Below are 18,477 nucleotides of genomic sequence, written 5' to 3'. Positions count from 1 at the left end.
GTTTCATTTACAACTTCATCATTACAGCAATTTTTTTTAAAAAAAATATTGGGAAGAAACATTTCCCTTTTAATTAACATCTAATTTTGATTGATAAACTTTGTCTGCTTTCATTCTCTTGCCTTTCGTTTTTGCTAAGAGAACTAACCACTATACTATTATCTACACTTTTGGTTATAACACTCAGTGTCCCAGCTTCTTCCTTTTTAAGCCTGTTTCCAGATTCTTAAGCAAGTGTAGACCATAATTACTAAGTTTACAAAAAAACATCTGAAAGGGGAAAAGGCACACAAATACACAGATGTAAATGATGTTGTTGTTGCTATAATCTGATAAATCCAGTGGGCTACCAAGTCAGGAGGAAAGACTGCCAAACTGAGGCTTAAAGCTGCCTGGCTTCTTGCCCAAGGGAACCGGAGAGCAATCTGCTTCCTTTTTGGTCTGCCACCAGCTCCCGCAGAGGAGGTGGCTCCTGCCCCACCACAGGTCTCATCCCGGGATCCACGAGCAGGACCCTGAGTGATGGCAGGTGACCCCCCTGGCAGATCCCTGCCAAAGTCACGGTATGGCTACAGCAGCTACAAGCAAGTAACAGGAGACAAAAATACAAGATTCTCCCAGACTCCTCTCAGAGTTGTAGGAACTCTGAGAAGAAGAAAGAGGAGCAGGAGAAGGCTACGTTTTACTCCTCAGGCTGGAAAAGTGAAGGGAAATGGTTTCAGGTTTGCCAGAAACAGCAAGTTTTGCAGACTAAATGGAAACTGAGGAAAAAAGGTCATCTTGAAGCATCTTAAATCTTTTGCATGACCAGAAATAATGGTCTCCTTTTCCACAGTTTAACAAAACTAGAAAATAGTTAAACACAGAAACAAAACACAGTGTCACAAAGAAAACAGGCAAACATTGCACTGACAAAACTTTAAACCAAAACAGTTTAACATTTTTCCTTTATTCTTTTGGTTGAAAACCTCACACAATTTCCAAACAAATCCTAAAAACCTTTTGGTTGACCCAAGGCCAGCATTTTTATTTTCTTAGCACTTATGCCAATGAAAATTTTGACACTGAATCCCTGGCTAGGGAATAGGCCTCAGCACACTTAGAAAACTATTTCTAAGAATATTAATATATATACTTGAATTTACATGTCTGGTCTATGGATAAAGCACTTCTCTTTCTGACTTCTCTTTCTGTGGTAAACGTTAATTGTTGTTTATCAGCAATAAACAAACAATTTATTGTACTCTTTAAAATGAAAAACATTATTTTTCAGGTAGAAAAATACTTCGCACTAACAAGTTAAAGATACAATCCTGTTTATGTTTGTAAAGAATCTTGTGGAATTGAGTAGGATTACTCACATACACAAAAGTTACTTGCCTGCAAATGTTCACAGAAGTTGCTCTAGAGTCAGAAAACACTAACTGAGTGCGAGTATGGTGCTTTAAATATTCTGTAGAACACCTGGCATAATTTTCTTTGTTGTGATTATAAACTAAGCAAGAACTTTCAAACAATATCACAAAATCATAGAGGATTGGAGGGAAGCAAAAGATATGCTTAAAGGCTAAGTTCCCTCCAGTCCAGGGAAATGTGTGTTGCTCTAAAGAAATTAAAAGCTGGTCTGAATTATTCCAAAAGAGGAACTCTTTCTGCAAGTTCTTACAGGATCCAACACTGCTTTCTCTTCTCTCCTCTGCTTGGCGGTATTGGGTACATTTATACTACTTCACATCATTTTATAAGTGTACGCATATGCTTCCATGTGATATTCCAGCAAAACCAATCTACAGATCATTCCAAATCCCAGAAAGAAAAAGCAAATTCCTTCTCTACTGTGTCCAGTTATAGCTTTTAAATCCAATCAAAAAAATTTAATTTCATCCCACATGCACTCTTTGCGATTTTTTGCAAAAACGACTTTGCAAAACGTTGCAGAAGAACAGAAAGATGTAAAAAATGTGCAAGCATATGCACTATTGAAGCCTTCTACAGGATATTTTTCAAGCCCTAAATGAAAACCAAATGAAGGAAAACCCAAAAGATTCCATAAAATGTGTGCACTACAGATTCATTTTCAGGAAACAGAGAATATTAGTCCACATCAGACACAATCTCTGAGTTTGCAATTGGTATTATTGATAACAAAAAATCTCACCCGTTTCTCCCCGTTTTGCAAAAGAACACAGTTCTGGCTAGAACCCGTTCAACTGAGTAGCCAAATCTAAATTCATCATTCAAAAAGTTGCTTCTTCCAGCTCTAGTGTTCCCATAAAAAAAAAATCCCTTTCCTGACCCATTTCAGGATAAATATAAAACAGAGGGAAAAGAAGAAGAAACCGAGATTTTCACCAGAGCATGTGGTGGAGCACGAACACTGGCCCCGAGCAGACAGGCTGGGCAGGGTCGCATTCACGTTATCCTTGAACTTTTCACTTACCCAAGAGAAGCACGGTGCCAAGCACCACGGTGCCGCTCACGAGGACGCCGAGGGCGATCCGTGTGGCTTTGCCGGCTGCTCCCCTGGCCTCAGGTACCGCTTCTCCTTCCATCGGGATGGTTTGGGACGTGCTCGCTCTCACAGAAGTCTGGCTTTCTCCAGCTGCCGTGGTATCAGTATTTCAGCTGTGCACAAACTGCACCCATGAGCTATCCTCCTCCTCTCTACAACTCCAGGTTTCTGCTGTGAACCATTTCCTGGGCACTTCCTGCTCTCTCCCTCTTGTAAAATAGTAACTGTCTCCTACGTTTTCCTCTGACTAGGAGGAGGAAAGCCAAGCGGTGACCACTGTACATACAGTCCTTGCTGCCTGTAGAGCCTCTATGAGCCAATCGCTCAGCAGTTCCCCTTATCAGGGGATCTGAACGCGAGGATTTCACAACATTGCTGAACAGATGTTTTAGCTATTCAAACATATAACTGTAAACCCTTTGCAATCAAAGCAGGACTGCTGGCAACTTTTACAAATACGAGACTGGTGGAAGACTTCCTTTTTTCTCCTTGTGCTTATTTAAAAAGACTAATTGACTGCTGACTAAAGTTTCCTCCTTTCCTGCTGCATCATTTGGCTTCACCAGAAAAGATACCCATTCAGTGGACAAATTCCTTTTTAAAGCTTCCTAGGAGCTCTTAGAATATCATGTAGCATTTTATTTTGGGAATTTGGTATGCGACACTATGTGCCAAAAATCACAGTCCTGCAGCAGAAAGCAATAATCAGCACAACCTACAGAATAGTGCTACTTTAAAAGTTAGTGTGCTTTTTCCAAGCAAGATATTTCGGTCCTTGCTGATACACAATGAATCTTAGGAGATGATCCTATGCTTCCAAGTCAAGTACTACTATGAGCTTAGTGGAAAGTATCTATTTGGCACTTCAATTTGACGGGGAAAAAACACCCCAAACTACTAATAAAAATGCCTTATTTATATGGATTTCTCAGTTTCTGGCTTAGACTTGAGAACCCTCTCTCCAGGTGGCAAGGTTTCCCCATTCATCAAGTAACAGAATTAATCATTTCAGGGTGAATTCTGTGAGCTGACTGTGACATTCAGCCCTCTGAGGAGCTCTCGCTTACCCCTGAGCTGGACTCTCATACAAAGCATAAGTATGCAGCGCCATGATCATGCTCCCAAGAACAGTTTATGTGTCTGAGTTACTTCCGTGCAGAGTTACAAGTTCTTATCTCAGCCTCCACCCATCCCAATAAAACAATGCGCAAGTGGAGGGAAGAAAGGCATATGCCACAAGGTGTGTATCACGACAAAGTTATCAGTTTGGAGACTGAATGTTTTTTTCCCTGTGATCACTTGCACACAAGTTGTCCTGGATGCCAGATGGGCATAAAGGCAAAACATCCTCCATCCAGAAGAAGAATTATGGTTTGAAGATCCTGAAATCCTAACTCCTTAAACCCCTCTACAGTCTGGCTGGGGTCCTGCAAACAAAATGCCTTCATTTCTTGGTCCCATCCCTCTTCACCAGCAAGCGCCAGGAGGGCATTCTCATCTCTCCTTAGCACAGAATCCAAAAAAAAAAAAAGCACTTTTGTTTCTTTTCACCTGCCAACGTGCCCCACAATTAACCCATGATTTTTGACATCCATCAGCTGAGGAAGAGGAGGGAAATGATGCCACGGAACCTGGAGAACTACATACCTACCAGGACAAGAGTTCCCATTCGTGCACGAATTACTCCATGGGTATGAGGAGATTCCTGGTTATAAACAATTCCCAACACAAGTGTGTTGCTAACAGAGGTTTGAGAAGGTATTTAAGTGACCTTGGTGCTACTGAATCTTCATATTAGAAAACATTAAGAGTCTCAACAGATCACAGAAAACACATGGACATGCTGTGATCTCAACACTTAATCAACTTTACCCATGATCCAAATGCTGAGCAAATCACAAAAGGATCTTTTGACAAGCATTTGCTATTGGTTGCCTGATGTTTTTCTTTCTACGTCAGTATTGAACCACTGACAAAACAAATGCTAAATAGTCATATATATACCACCTTTATATCCTCCCAACAAACATTAAACGATCATGTCTTTACTCAAATTTCCCATAAGGCTTCAAAGTTTTGCTCCCTTGAGAAGTACTAGCACATGCTCTAGTAGTGTTTCACTAAAGGCATTTTGTTTTCAAGGCATTCTCTCTCTTTAGGACAATAGCAGGCCAGAAACCAAGAAAAGCTTTCAACAAGCAGCAACGGTTTTTTCCCTTAGTAAAAACATGCAGAGAAGAGGGAAAAGGGAGATAGAAAAGCAGATAAGAGGGAGATGCTGGACAATTCAGTCCTCTCTCCTGCACAGCCAAAGGGAAGGTGCGGGCTATGGGAACACTGAGATACCGTAACAAGAACCAGCAAGCTCCAACCACAGGAGTCCTATGGAGAGTCAGTCCCAAGCAGCATATGATCCTTCTGGCAAGAAAATCACAAATCAGCTGCCAACAACGGAACGACTTCTGTAGGTTTGGGTTTGTCAGCTTATTTATGCTGTAGAATAGTGTAAGTGTCCTTCCCTCTGGCTGTGGAGCTTGGCTGTAATCTTTAACTCATCTTGGTTTCTCCAGCATGTACAGAATCAGGGCTAAAACACAAACAGCTGCAGGCAACAGCTGCAGATGTCCATTTCTGGCAATATTTGAAAAGGTGCACGAGCACATGTGAATCAGCTTCTGATACTGCTGATCAGTAACAGAAGTTTGTGGAATTTGATATGTGTTTCCGATGAGCATGCTAGGATTTGTTTGCTTTGCTCATCATAATTCCAGCAGCTCTTTGGCAGGTACAAGATACATGGCCACGCTTACTGCTGGAACTGCTAACAGCATTCCTGGCTATTATAGCTCAATAAGGCATTTAATGAGGCTATGCGAGGACTCTATTAAACATTCATAAAACACTGAATAGACATAAGGGGAAAAAGAGTAATAGTTGAACACAACATGCTATAAATCAGTCTTCATTCACTCAGAATTGCCTCTGACCAAGATCCCACTCAAACAATGGGATCACTCCAGCATTTATAATGTCAGGACAATGCACAACCATTTCCATCCAAACCCATATGCAAGAGCTGGCAAAACCTCTGGAACATGATCTAGGCTAAATCACAGCAAGAGTGTCCCAGCTTCTAGAAAAAGTCTGTCTACATACCTAAGTATGCATGCATCCACGTCAATGTGCACTCACAAATACAAGCACATACCTATTTCTTTCCTCTTTCACAAGCAGACACAATTCTCGCTTTCATCCATTATGCCAGAGTCTGGCAAGAGTGCTTGATCAGAGCTAAAATCAATAGTCCTATGTCAACTTCTTACACAGCTTGGTTCAAGGGAATTCCCATTTCTTGAGGTTTGATTATTCAATAGACACACAACCCCTCATATTTTGCCTAGTTTTCACTGGCAACCATCAAAACCAGAATTACACAGGTGTTACTGAACATCTGGGACAACAAAACTACCTGAGGTCAGCACATGTTCAGCCTAAGCGTGCTGAAAGACCTGCTTGCAATGAGCCCGAGCACTGTAAAACATTTTGTCTTTCTTGCATTTACATAACTTCAAAATAAGTTAAACTTGTTATGGATACCTGTAATGCAGACAGAAAAAAATAGTTCAGTTTTAAGCATAAAAATCCAAAATAATTCACGTATAACATGCTAGGTTATACCAATAGATTTGTTACAGCAGACATTTCCAAAGAAGATGCTGTCCTTATGGTGCACATTAAAGCTTGCTCTATCTGGGAGGCAACTGACAGGTTTCTTTAGAGGAATTAGTCAAGCTTGACAGAAACAGTTCACAATCAAAGCACCACAGCTTTGATGATGTCCTTTCAAGCATTTTTAGTTCATGGTTAAAGAAAAAATATAGCCACTACCACACTGCTGGAGGCAGGGCCACCAGGTCTCTTGATACAGCTTGTGTGGCTCCAGCAGAAAAGCAGAGGTATATGCTTGCTTCGTTGAAAGATTTATTAGTGTGGGTCAGAGTAAAGGCTGTATTCCGTTTCAAGTGTTCCACTATGGGACCTTGAACTGGTTTTTCTTCCAAACGATGCAGCTGTTGTAGCCAGAATTGGCCAACCGGGCTTTACATACACACGATGTGCTTGAGAAAAATGAAACGTTGCATTTGAAGACAACTTGACCATTTGTCCTCAGATGTCTGAGTCTTATAAATGACACTCTCTTGGCTACAACCCTCCCCAAATTTCTGTGCTGCAGCCAACTGCAACCACATTCTGGCACAAATTCATGTCCTTTATTCATGTGACAGATACAGCTGGAAATAAATAACTCCATTGTTTTCCACTGGTACAGCCACATCACAGAAGGTCTCAGAGCAGCTGTGAGAATGTGGGTCATTAACTAAGAGCCAATACAGAGCCATTAGGCCTTGCAGAGCTCTGAACACTGCTGGAGTGGAGTGGAGCTTCTCCACTAACTATAACTGCAACTGTGGAGAGAACACAAAGCAGAAAACTTCATATTCCAAAACTTAATTCCCCAAATTAGGAGGTGTGGCTGACACACAGGAAGGCTGTGCTGCTATTCAATGAGACCTGGACAGCTGGAGAGCTGGGCAACGGTGAACCTCATTGAAGTTCAATAAGGACAAGTGTAGAGTCCTTCATCTGGGGAGGAATAACTCCAGGCACCAGTACAGATTAGGGGATGTCCTGCGGGAAAGCAGCCCCAAGAAGAAAGACCTTGGAGTCCAAGTGGACAGTAAGTTGTCCGTGGGACAGCAACGTGCCCTTGTGGCCAAGAGGGCCAATGGGATCCTGGGGTGCATTAAGAAAAATGTGTCCAGCAGATCTAGGGAAGTTCTCCTCCCCCTCTGTTCTGCCCTGGTGAGACCACACCTGGAATATTGTGTCCAGTTTTGGGCTCCCCAATTCAAGAGAGACAGGGACCTACTGGAGAGAGTCCAATGGAGAGCGTCCAATGGAGAGCTACGAGGATGATTAAGGGACTTGAACATCTCTCCTGTGAAGAGAGACTGAGAGAACTAGGGCTGTTTAGCCTTGAAAGGAGACGGCTGAGAGGGGACCTTATTAACGCATATAAATATCTGAGGGGTGGGTGTCAAGGGGAAGGAGATAATCTCTTCTCAGCGGTGCTCGGCAATAGAACAAGAAATAACGGGTTTAAGTTAGAACATAGGAAGTTCCACCTCAACATGGGGAAGAACTTCTTTACTGTGAGGGTGACGGAGCACTGGAACAGGCTGCCCAGGGAGGTTGTGGAGTCTCCTTCTCTGGAGACTTTCAAAACCCACCTGGACGCATTCCTGTGTGACTGCCCTAGGGGATCCTGCTCTGGCAGGGGGGTTGGACTAGATTATCTTTCGAGGTCCCTTCCAACTCCTAATGTTCTATGATTCTATGATTCTAATTTCAAGTATGCTAAGGTATTCTAATTATTACAAGAAAAATTTCTCCCCTTTGCAGGAAACATTGCATTCTCTGACTGAAAGGTGCTTGTATCTAACCCAAAGAGCAACTCACTATGAAAGCCAACATCTGCAAGCTTTTTTAGAGTTGCTTTTAAAAAAGCACTTTAATGGAACAATGCATATGTTCTCGAGCAGAAAGAATAACTGCTTTAAGTCTCCCAGCAATTTTTCTCCAAGAAGTGGATTAAATTATAGCTAAACAAAACAGTACTTCTAAAGCCTACATTCACACTACAACAGCGTGTTTACATACAGCCATCAGATGTGCATACTTCTCATCTGTCATCTGTACAGATTACACCTGGAGTCCAGGTCCACTATACATGCTCACATGGGCTGTAGAAAGGCATGTTAGCTGGAGATTAAGAAATGTATAAAACACTCTGGATTAACTTGGAAAAAAATTTTTGCTTTTTCATATGATCTAACTGTGAACACAAGCTGTAAAGGCACTGAAAAAGACATTGCTGGGAAATGTGACATTTCAAATGGCCACAGCAGTATGATACAACTATCTGTTGTTTCTTTAAAATATTGCATTAGGGCCACCAGAGCTCTACCCCCTTATTGTGCTCTGACCCAATGTTTGCTCACAACTGCCAAAAACTATTTATATGAACTGTGGAAGCAAGAAAGTTTGGTTTCCAATGAATTTGTGCCTCATGGATGAGTTTTCAGGTGTGTGAGACAGGTTCACCGACATCGGAAATTAGAGGGGAAGGCCCACCAGGCCCACCCGACCCACATGTGGCTGCTTTCAGCATCTACGAAGGAGATCCCCCTCTCAGCGAAGCTCGACTGCCTCTGCAAAAGCAATAGCTTCTGCCAGCTCTCACACTTGGATCTCCAGCAGCACAAATCTATCTTCAGAAGCAGCAGAGCTCAGAGACAGCAGGAGGCAACAACAGAGAAATTGCTCCACAAAGGTGCCACCGAACAGGTAACTGGGGACAACCTGTCACTGCAGGGAGGTATTTATTTGCTTGCTTGGGCTAACTTTTGTAGAAAACCTGAAAAAGCAAAGCAAAAATTCCTCCAAGTACTTCACTACCCAAGGCAGTAGAGCTCAGCAGTCCCATAAGACACCAGCTCTGGTGAAAGCTCTTCTTGCACAGGGGCTATTCAGTCACATCCCCCTGCACGATGAATTCTCTTGTGCCTCCCAAGGGCTATGCTCACACTGATGCCTTTGTTGCAGAAACAAAAGACCTTTTCAACCAGGTAAAAAGCTGTCAGAATTTACTATCTTTGAGCTCAATCCCCCTCTGTCAAATTTGGTTGAAGTCTGCTGACAAGGTCCAGCATTACTAAGCAAGGCTGGGCAGGAGGTATTTGGGACAGAGCAAGGGAAAGCACAACTGCATAACCTCTGTTTTGGAAGGAAACAGCCTGGCCAGAAAAGAAACCAAACACAAAAGAGCCACCACCACAAAAAAATCAACCCTGATCTTGCAGAGTACTGCTGCAACTAGCTCAGGATCTTCCTGAATTTAGTTTTATTTTAATGCATTTTACACAAGCAGATTATTTTTTTCTCTCTCATCTCAAAGTGAGATCACAATTACTTTTGCACACAGCTATAAGTCAGAAAAATCCCACAGCAAGTATCATGTCCTCAATAAAACACTTCATGACAACATGAGATTTTATGTCTCTTGTTCAGTGAAAGTAGTTCTAGCTATTGTCTCTTCTTGTCCCAATCTTGGTGCTACTCCAGTGATTATGCCCACGTCTAATAATGACATACACCAGCCCTTCAGGAGAGTTTAAATGAATTTGGACATCAAGTTCTTGGGGAGGTGGAGGCCACAGTCAGATCAGGCTGAAGCTGCAGCACAGGACAGGATCACCCAGACAAATACTTGCTTTCCTAAAGTCACAGAAATCCTCAAGAAACAGTTGTTAGGCACTAAATATAATTATCTCTACAAACCCAATTTTTATGTCTCTGATAGCCTTTTCCTGAAGTTTCCAACATCTCTTTTTAAAATAAAGCTTTAATGTGGATTTTTTCCTATTGACACGAGGCTCTAAAACATACACCAATTTGTCAATGCCTTACATTTTTACAGACTTATAATCAAACCTGATTAAAACCAAAACAAAGCTTTGGGTAAAACCTGTGGACACTCACATAGACTATCTGCTATATTCTTGTATATTTCTCAAAGTCAGTGCTTCAGATTTTCACTAAATTTGAAATGAAAAGTATACTAGATCCAAACTTACTGCAATGCTTGAGAAGAGGATTTATCTAGGACCAAAAAGAAACAGGTAGAGATTTTCTTCTTTTGTGACTCATCTGTATACAGTGAAGTACAAAAATGAGTGTTCTGGATTCCTTCATTTCAATTTCCAGTATTGCAAAGAATTTGCTTGAGAAATGCACACATCTGAAAGGGGCTTAAGCAAAACCATCAAACATTGTTTCTTCTCTGAGCAGGATATTTTAAGAAAAACATTCATATCTCTGTAAAAGGCAAAAATGCAATAGAAACTTAGCAGTAAAGTTTACATATTATTAGAAAAGGCAGTTGCAGCTTGTAAATGGATAAAAAGACTCAGGGATGGCACAGTGCTGAAGACATCCACAACCTTGCCTTCCAAGCCGTCACCAGGCCAGAAGAACAAATGGAATAATGAAAATTTGAAGAGAAGCTCTAACGAAAAAAGGTGCAAGTCTGCAGCTGCTGAGAGGCTGCGGGATGAAAATATCAGTGGCAACGCACTGTCGCTGTCTTTATCTACCAGAGGAAAAAGTAAAAGGCAAAATAAGCATCAGAATGAGGATTTTGGTACAGATTGTTGTGTCAAATACATTCAAACTACTTGCTAGATATCATAATCTGGATCATTATGTGGTATTGCTTCCAATAAATTTTCACGAGAACCAGAGACCAAGTAGCTGGACTAGAGACTCTCTCATTAAAGTGCCTCTCAGTATGGCTCTAACCAGCTACTCTTAGATATTTAAATAGCTGTGTAGAGAAACTAGCAATACTGTTAGCAAAGCTAGTAACGGCAAAAATAGTCACAATGAGTATGCTTACAGGGAAGGAAAATCACATTGATCAAAGCTAAATCCTTTTCTAATGCTTGCAGAAAGGATTGCACTCTTCTGAAAAATCTTTCTTAACTTCTCCAATAAGCAATTCTCAAGCAAATGACAGAATTTTAGCCCACTAAAAAATTCAGATAAATTCCCAAACCTTTAACAATGTGATGCTATTTCTGCTCATAGTTCTTTGAAATTACTGCAAATATGATCAGTCTCTTCCTTGCTTGAACTGGTTCACTGAAATGGGAGATTCATTACCTAATTTTACTATAATGCTCAAGTCAAACTTTCATGATGGTTGTGCTTTTAATAAAAAGTGATAATTATCTTGCAATTTGGACTACAAACAGAGACAAGATTGGCTAGGACACACTCACAGCATCTGCTTTACCTAAGCAAAACTGTACAGCCAGACAATAAGTTTCCAAAAATAAAGTAGGTGCATCAAGGCCTTTGAAGCAGCAAAGTACTCGCATTCAGGGTGGCCAGGGACAGAAGAACACCAATACATGACCTTGATGAGAATTGCAGTGTGTTAGGGGCAGCAGAGATCAGAATCCCAGGTTGTGCTGTAGCCAGCCAGGACATGGTCACGTAGCCCAGGCTATCAAGTATTCTAGAGTGAAAGACCTTCTTTCCCTCACAGGTCTTTCTTAAACCTCCTAGACCCCAAGTTGCTCCTCCTACATGGACACTACCTCTTACTTTATCTGAAAGAGAATTTTATCCTGGAAAGTATTCTAAGAAAACGCAGTGCCACGTTCCAGCTCCCTACTAAGCTGCTGACCTTTAGCTAGAGTTAATTCATTCCCTTTGCAGTCACTACTCACACCTTTCAGAGCAGAAGAACAGGTTATCAGGAATGATGCAAACACAGCTCATTTCACTCTGGGTCAATCAGATAAACTCATGGTCCAAGGTTTCATACCATGATGCCGTGACTGCATTTTCTTTGGCGTTGCAGCCTTTGCTTTCAGAAGACATACTCTCAAGACTAATCATATGTTTTCAACTTCCTTTCATAAAATTGTTTATGGCTTGCCGTTTTTTTAACCATCTATTTTTCTTCACTATACCTGGGGATAAAAGCAACTACAAAGCACTGTTTTAAGTTACATAAAATACTGAATGAAATGCATCCACTGTTGCATGAATTTGAAAGTACTATAAAACATTCACAGATATTAAAATATATTTTGATTGGCATGACATAAACCATATTTTAGTGTGCTTGAAGTTCAGATGCATTTTGAGTATCACTTGTTCACAAAACAATGCTCGAGAAAGGCCAGATTCTGCCACTCACTGAAAAATTGACTCACTTTTTGACCTGGACAGATGGGGAGAAACCTAATGAAATTCAATAAGGGCAAACATGAAGTACTGCATCTGGTGGAAGAACAACGCCATGCTCACCTCTTGGAGAGCGGCTCAGAGGAGAAGGAACTGGGAAATCTGGTGGACAGGCTGATCATGAGCCAACAATGTACCCTCATGGCTGAGAAGGCCAAGGGCAGTCTGGGGTGCATTAAGAAGAGTGTGGACAGTAGATCAAGGGGGGTCCTCCTCCCACTCTGCTCCGCCCTGTTGAAGCCTCACCTGGAGTGCTGTGTCCAGTTGGGCTCCCCAGTTCAAGAAGGACAATGAACGACTGGAGAGAGTCCAGCACAGGGCCACTAAGATGATAAGGGGACTGGAGCATCTACCATATGAAGAAAGACTGATAGAGCTGGGTCTGTTTAGCTTGGAGAAGAGGACGTTGGGGGTTGATCTCATCAATACTTATAAATATCCCCAGGGCAGGTATCAGGAAGGTGGGGCCAGGCTCTTCTCAGCAATGTCCAGTGACAGGACAATGGGCAATGGTCACAAACAGGAAAACAGGAAGTTCAACCTAAACATAGGGCAATACTTCTTTACTGTGAGGGTGACAGAGCACTGGAACAGGCTGTCCAGGAAGGTTGGGGAGTCTCAACCTTCAACGCTCCTGGGCCTGTGTGACCTCCTGTAGGTGATCCTGCTTAGGCAGCGGGGTTGGACTAGGTGATCTTCAGAGGTCCCTTCCAACCCCAAACATTCTGTGATTCTTTGACCTGCTGCCACCAGGCAGCCAAGCAGGTCCCAAGCAACTCGGGTCACAAGGATGATCCAGACTTAGACCATATTCTTCTGCTTTCCCAAATAACACATGTTCAGTACAGAGAAGCATTTCTATCAGATGAAGGAAATCACCTTGGAGTGTTTCACTATGGCCCATATATGTGGCTTCTTTCCAGCTGTAACTCACTGAGCAGATGCTTACCTTTGTAGCAACATATAACAATAATCCTGCCCGTGGATCTAAAATCACATTGCTCTTTTTGCTTGTAGTGAAAATACAATGAAATAATGTCTTGCGTTTTTTCCTCTTTAAAGAACGTAGCAAAGGTGATCAACAGACTGGAAGTTCATGTTGCATGAAATGGGTGCTGTCCACATACTCTTTAAAATCCCTCATGAGAAAATATATCTAAAACATGGGTGGTGTTATCATCATAATTTTTAATATAATCTCAGAACACAGAACAAAATCAGTCCATTAAAGTAAAATTAACTGGGAGATTTATATTACTAGCTTAAAAAGTTATTGGAAGGTTTTAAAGGTATGAATGGCAACAACCAAAAAATAATTCCTCCTGCTAACAGGTACATATGGAGTATGACACAGATAAAGCTCTTAAATTCCATGTGGCGTATGATTTGTCGGATCACCTTTTAGCTGCTCCCAAAGATTCAAACTATTTAAAAAGTCTGGGTGACTGAAATCATATTATACCTCAGGTTGGAAGAGACCTAAAAATGGGATACAAGAAAACAAGTTTTTAACAAAGGGCTAACTCTCTCAGTAGTTCCTCCCCTTTATTTCTAATGCAGGTATAGACTACGACACTATAGCCTTTACTTTGAGCATTTTTCCTTTATCCTTCACATTCCTGACCTGCTCCCCCATCACTAGTCCCAAGCCCACACTCCACTCAGGTCTGTCAGCACACCTACTTATCTGGCAACAAGACAAACCAGTCAGGCTCATTTTAAACACACATTGTTTTTCAATCCATTCATTTCAGCAGTGTAGCAGAAGTGAGGTCAGTTCCCCATCTCCCTTAATGCCTCCGCTTGCTTGTTTTAAATCTAATCATTTGCCATGTGGCCATGCAAGAGCTGGCTGCAACTCTCACAGCAGACAAGCTGAGGCATGGTGAGAATGAAGAGGTGGGAGTGTAGAGACCATGGCTGGGACTGCTTACACTGGCACTGCTACCAAAACAAATGCCGTCACAGCAACTCTCTCATGCAGGCTGCACTGTTGACGGAACCGGGCTGAACAGGTTCAGTCAAGGAAGTCTGAAATATTTTTGATCTTTGAGAAGTCAATCTAATTAAATTTTCATACATCTCTGCATGTATATTCATGTGTATTTGCAGTGCATCTAGAAATAGAAGTTCAGAGAGAAAGCGGACAAGTGGGAATATACCTTCTAGTCTCAGCAAAGCTAGTAGTTAGGTCCGTCTTGCAAGCAAGCTCTTAAAATAGTTCTAGCACAACCCATGGAATAAAGATGCACACCACATATAAAAGGCTTTGGCAGCAGTTCAACTCTTTAGATTTAGCTCAAGAGAACAACAAATCTTGTTATCAGGGATAAAGCTTCCCAAAGTTGTCAATATTTTCACGCATCTAAGCTAAGCAGCCAGCACCTTAAAAATAGTTGGGATTCTTCAGTTTTAATGAGGTTGTCCCTTTCTCTACTTACCTTGAAGAGCACCAAATGCCTCTCTTGCCTTGTTTAGTGTCTTTCGAGTTACATTTCAAGCATCATCATTTTGGGGGTTGTTTTTTTTTTTAGCTTGAAGGTGTTCCAAGGCAGTGTTTCTGCAGCTTGCACATGGTCCTTGAGAAGAATCCAGGTGACCAGCGCCCACTATCTCACTTGCCCCCATCAGCAGAGAACCCATAAACAGGCTGTAGGCTCCAAACTTCCCTTGCGGTGAGAACAGTGGTCTTACTCCCAGCCACCAGTCCCAATTTTGCCCTTCTCCCTGTCCTGCAGCTCTGTCTCCCATGTCTCCTGTGCAATTCACCTGGAACTCCTAGAAGGGAGGCTTTTGGGCGAGCACTGCACCTCACCTCACTGCACCCAGTTGGCCTAATATATCCAGTGCTCCCAGGCTACACCTGCGAGCACACAGGGTGGGACAGACAAGCACAGTCGCTTCCCGTTCTACATGCTGATGGCTTTGGATTGTACTTGGAAGAAAGCTCTTGGCACTTCACATAGGGTCTGGCCTCCACACTGGCTGTAAGGCACCTCTACCTTGAGGAAGAGGTCAGGACTGGTATAGATCATCAAGAATGGTGGTGGAACGTGACAAAGTCATCTGATGTTTTGCGCTACTAGATGTGCAAGTCACAGCCTGCAGAGTTTTGACATCAAAGCCAGTATACGCGTCAGGGTGAGCAAGTGGTTTGGTATTTGTAAGCGTACTGCAGTCCACCACCTGATAGTCCTAACTCCCACACCTTGTAAGGTTTTGGGCTAGCTTTGGTCAGCCTTCTGCTCCTGAGGTACCTTCAGCAGTTTCTAGCTCATACCCCATACAGTGTCTGGAGCAATAAAAAATGTGAGTAATGAAAACACATCATGCTGCCTATGTGTTAAGATCATCAGGTCTCCAAGAGAAGTGGGTGTCTTCCCTGAGCTCACTTGTACCTGTAAACAATTAACATTGTTTATGGATACAGACTAAATATGAAAATCATGCGAAAAGCTCAAGACTACTAAATCAAGAGCCACTACTATTGCTGGAGGCAACTGTATCTGCTGGGTGCAGGTCCTGAATAGCAGAACACACGCAGAACATGAGACTTCACTAAACAGAAGGTCAAGATCCCAAACAAGTAGACATTGTCACCAGGCTGAAAAGAGAACTTTGGCTAGAACTCAGGAGAACAAAAGAGAGTTTATGACCTGTAGAGGAAGGGGCAGGCAACTAAGGAGGACCTCAAGGATGCAGTTAGGTTATGCAGGGAGAAAACCAAGTCCCAAGCCCAAACAGAATCAAATTGGGCCACCTCTACAAAACACAAAAAAATGTTTCTATAAATCCATTAGCAACAGAAGGAGGGCTAAGGGGACTCTCTATCTTTTATTTTTAGTACTAAGACTCCACATGCCTAGCCTCCTGAGCTGGAAGACAAGTTGCAGAATGAAGCTGCCATAATCCCAGAGAAAATGGCCAGTAACCTGCTGTTGCACTGGCCCCACACAAGTCTGTGGGGCTAGGTGGGATGCACCCAAGGATACTGAGGGAACTGGTGGAAGTGCTCACCAAGTTACTTTGCACCATTTTATCAACAGTCCTGGCCAGCCAGGGAGGTCCCAGTGGACCGGAGGTTAGCAAACGTGATGTCCACCTACAAGATGAGACAGAAAGAAGATCTGGAGAACTACAGTCGTGTCAGTTTGACCTAAGTGCTGGAGAGGGTTATGGAGCAGATCATCTTGAGTGCCATCAGTTGGAGGCTGGTCACAGCAGTGTTCCCTAGGGCTCAGTGCTGGAGCCAGTTCTTTTCAGTGTCTTTATCAGTGATCCAGACGAAGGGATCGAATGTACCCTCAGTAAGTTTGCAGGTAACAGCACGTTGGACAGAAGCATTACCTGTTCGAAAGTGGAAAGGCTCTACAGAAGGATCTGGACAGGTTGGATGGACAGGCCCAGGCCAATTGTATGAGGCCAATTGTACAAGGCCAAGTGCTGAGTCCTGTACTTGGGTCACAACCCCACGCAACGCTACAGGCTTGGAGCAGAGCAGCTGGAAAGCTTCACAGCAGAAAGTGACCTAGGGGTGTTAGCTGACAGTCCACTGAACACAAGCCAGCAGTGTGCCCAGGTGGCCAAGATGGTTTAACAACTTCCAACAGAACTGGAGATTGGTCTCAAGAGCAAACCTTATGAGCAGTGGCTGAGGAAATCGGTGTAGTTTAGCTGAGGGTAGACCTTACCACTCTCTACAACTACCTGAAAGGAGGCTGTAGTGAGGCAAGGGTCTGTCTCTTCTCCCAAGTAAGAAGTGATAGGACAAGAGGAAATGGGCTCAAGTTGCACCAGGGGAAGTTTAGACTGGATATTAGGAAAAATTTCTTCACTGAAAGAGCTGTCAGGCATTGGAAGAGGCTGCCCAAGGAAGTGGTTGAATCACAGGAGGTATTTAAGAGACATGTAATTGTGGTGCTAGATTTTAAAGGTCTTTTCCAATCTAAATGACTCTACAATTGCCTCTAAACTATAACTTCTTCAGGCACACAGCTTTCTCAGTCAAAACCAATTCCTCCTAGTACTTAACTTATATATTATTAGGTGAAGAATTTTATAATGGTAGTAGAAATACTTTACTACACAACACAGGTAAAATATTTTTTTTAAAAGTGCTATCCTTTTTAAAAATGGAAGTCAATGCATGTTCCTAGAATTATTCTTGTCAGTCTCCACTGAGGGTTTAAACAACAAACTGTCAGATGCTTGTTGCCTGAAAAAACACTTCAGTCATCCTTCCACTCCAAATAACTAATCAGTGGTTATAAGACATCACTGAAAACACCCAAGTGTTACAAGAGATGCCAATCACTAGGAAGTAATTTCCCAGAATGTCCCAGCATGAAGCTTAAGAGCAGAATTTGAACAAAGCATGGGGAAAAAAAATAAAACCCAAACCCATCAGTTTTGACAATTAACTAAAGAAAAGTTAAATAGAGAAGGATTAGATAACATCAGCAGCTACCACAAAAGAAGGCTTCACATAGCTGTATATACTCATCTTTGTTATTCTCATCTACTACTACTGTTTTAATATTCCACTGCTGCTTGCCTTCATATACACAAAGACTACCCACACTAAGATGTTTCCATTATACACCAAAGAAATGTTTTTGTCTTAGGTTCTTTTAAAGTAAATCATACTAACAGTGCTGCACAGGCCACATGGCTCACTGTGTTTTGCATTCATCACTAAGGTCATGAAAGTTATCCTCTTCAAGTAACATACAGGGCATAGCACTTTGAAGTCAAAAAAAAATACACAAAGACTACCCACACTAAGATGTTTCCATTATACACCAAAGAAATGTTTTTGTCTTAGGTTCTTTTAAAGTAAATCATACTAACAGTGCTGCACAGGCCACATGGCTCACTGTGTTTTGCATTCATCACTAAGGTCATGAAAGTTATCCTCTTCAAGTAACATACAGGGCATAGCACTTTGAAGTCAAATAAAAAAAACCCTATAATGGCCGTAAGCAGGGCTATTTTTTGTTTGTTTTCACACATTTTCCAGTTCCAATGACTTTTCCCAATTCCATGAACAGATGGACAGAGATGCCACTGGTATGCTTCTGCCTTCC

At 42.1% G+C, this 18,477-nt stretch overlaps 1 protein-coding gene across 1 annotated transcript in view; it reads right to left on the bottom strand.

Annotated features, from left to right (window-relative positions):
• PHEX (phosphate regulating endopeptidase homolog, X-linked) overlaps nucleotides 1-2,552 on the bottom strand; it is a gene marked incomplete at its 3' end in the record, with an annotated part of 28,020 nt that extends 25,468 nt beyond the window's left edge. Inside the window, exon 1 of the mRNA XM_009877106.1 lies at nucleotides 2,441-2,552. Coding sequence (XP_009875408.1) covers nucleotides 2,441-2,552 — 112 coding nt within the window. The remainder of the gene's footprint in view (nucleotides 1-2,440) is intronic.
• Nucleotides 2,553-18,477: the final 15,925 nt, after the last annotated feature.

Source organism: Apaloderma vittatum, unplaced genomic scaffold (assembly GCF_000703405.1).
Source record: "Apaloderma vittatum isolate BGI_N311 unplaced genomic scaffold, ASM70340v1 scaffold4839, whole genome shotgun sequence".
Classification (NCBI taxonomy): Eukaryota; Metazoa; Chordata; class Aves; order Trogoniformes; family Trogonidae; genus Apaloderma; species Apaloderma vittatum.
Note: the sequence above shows the minus strand (reverse complement) of the source record. Positions and strands in the feature narration are given on the sequence as shown.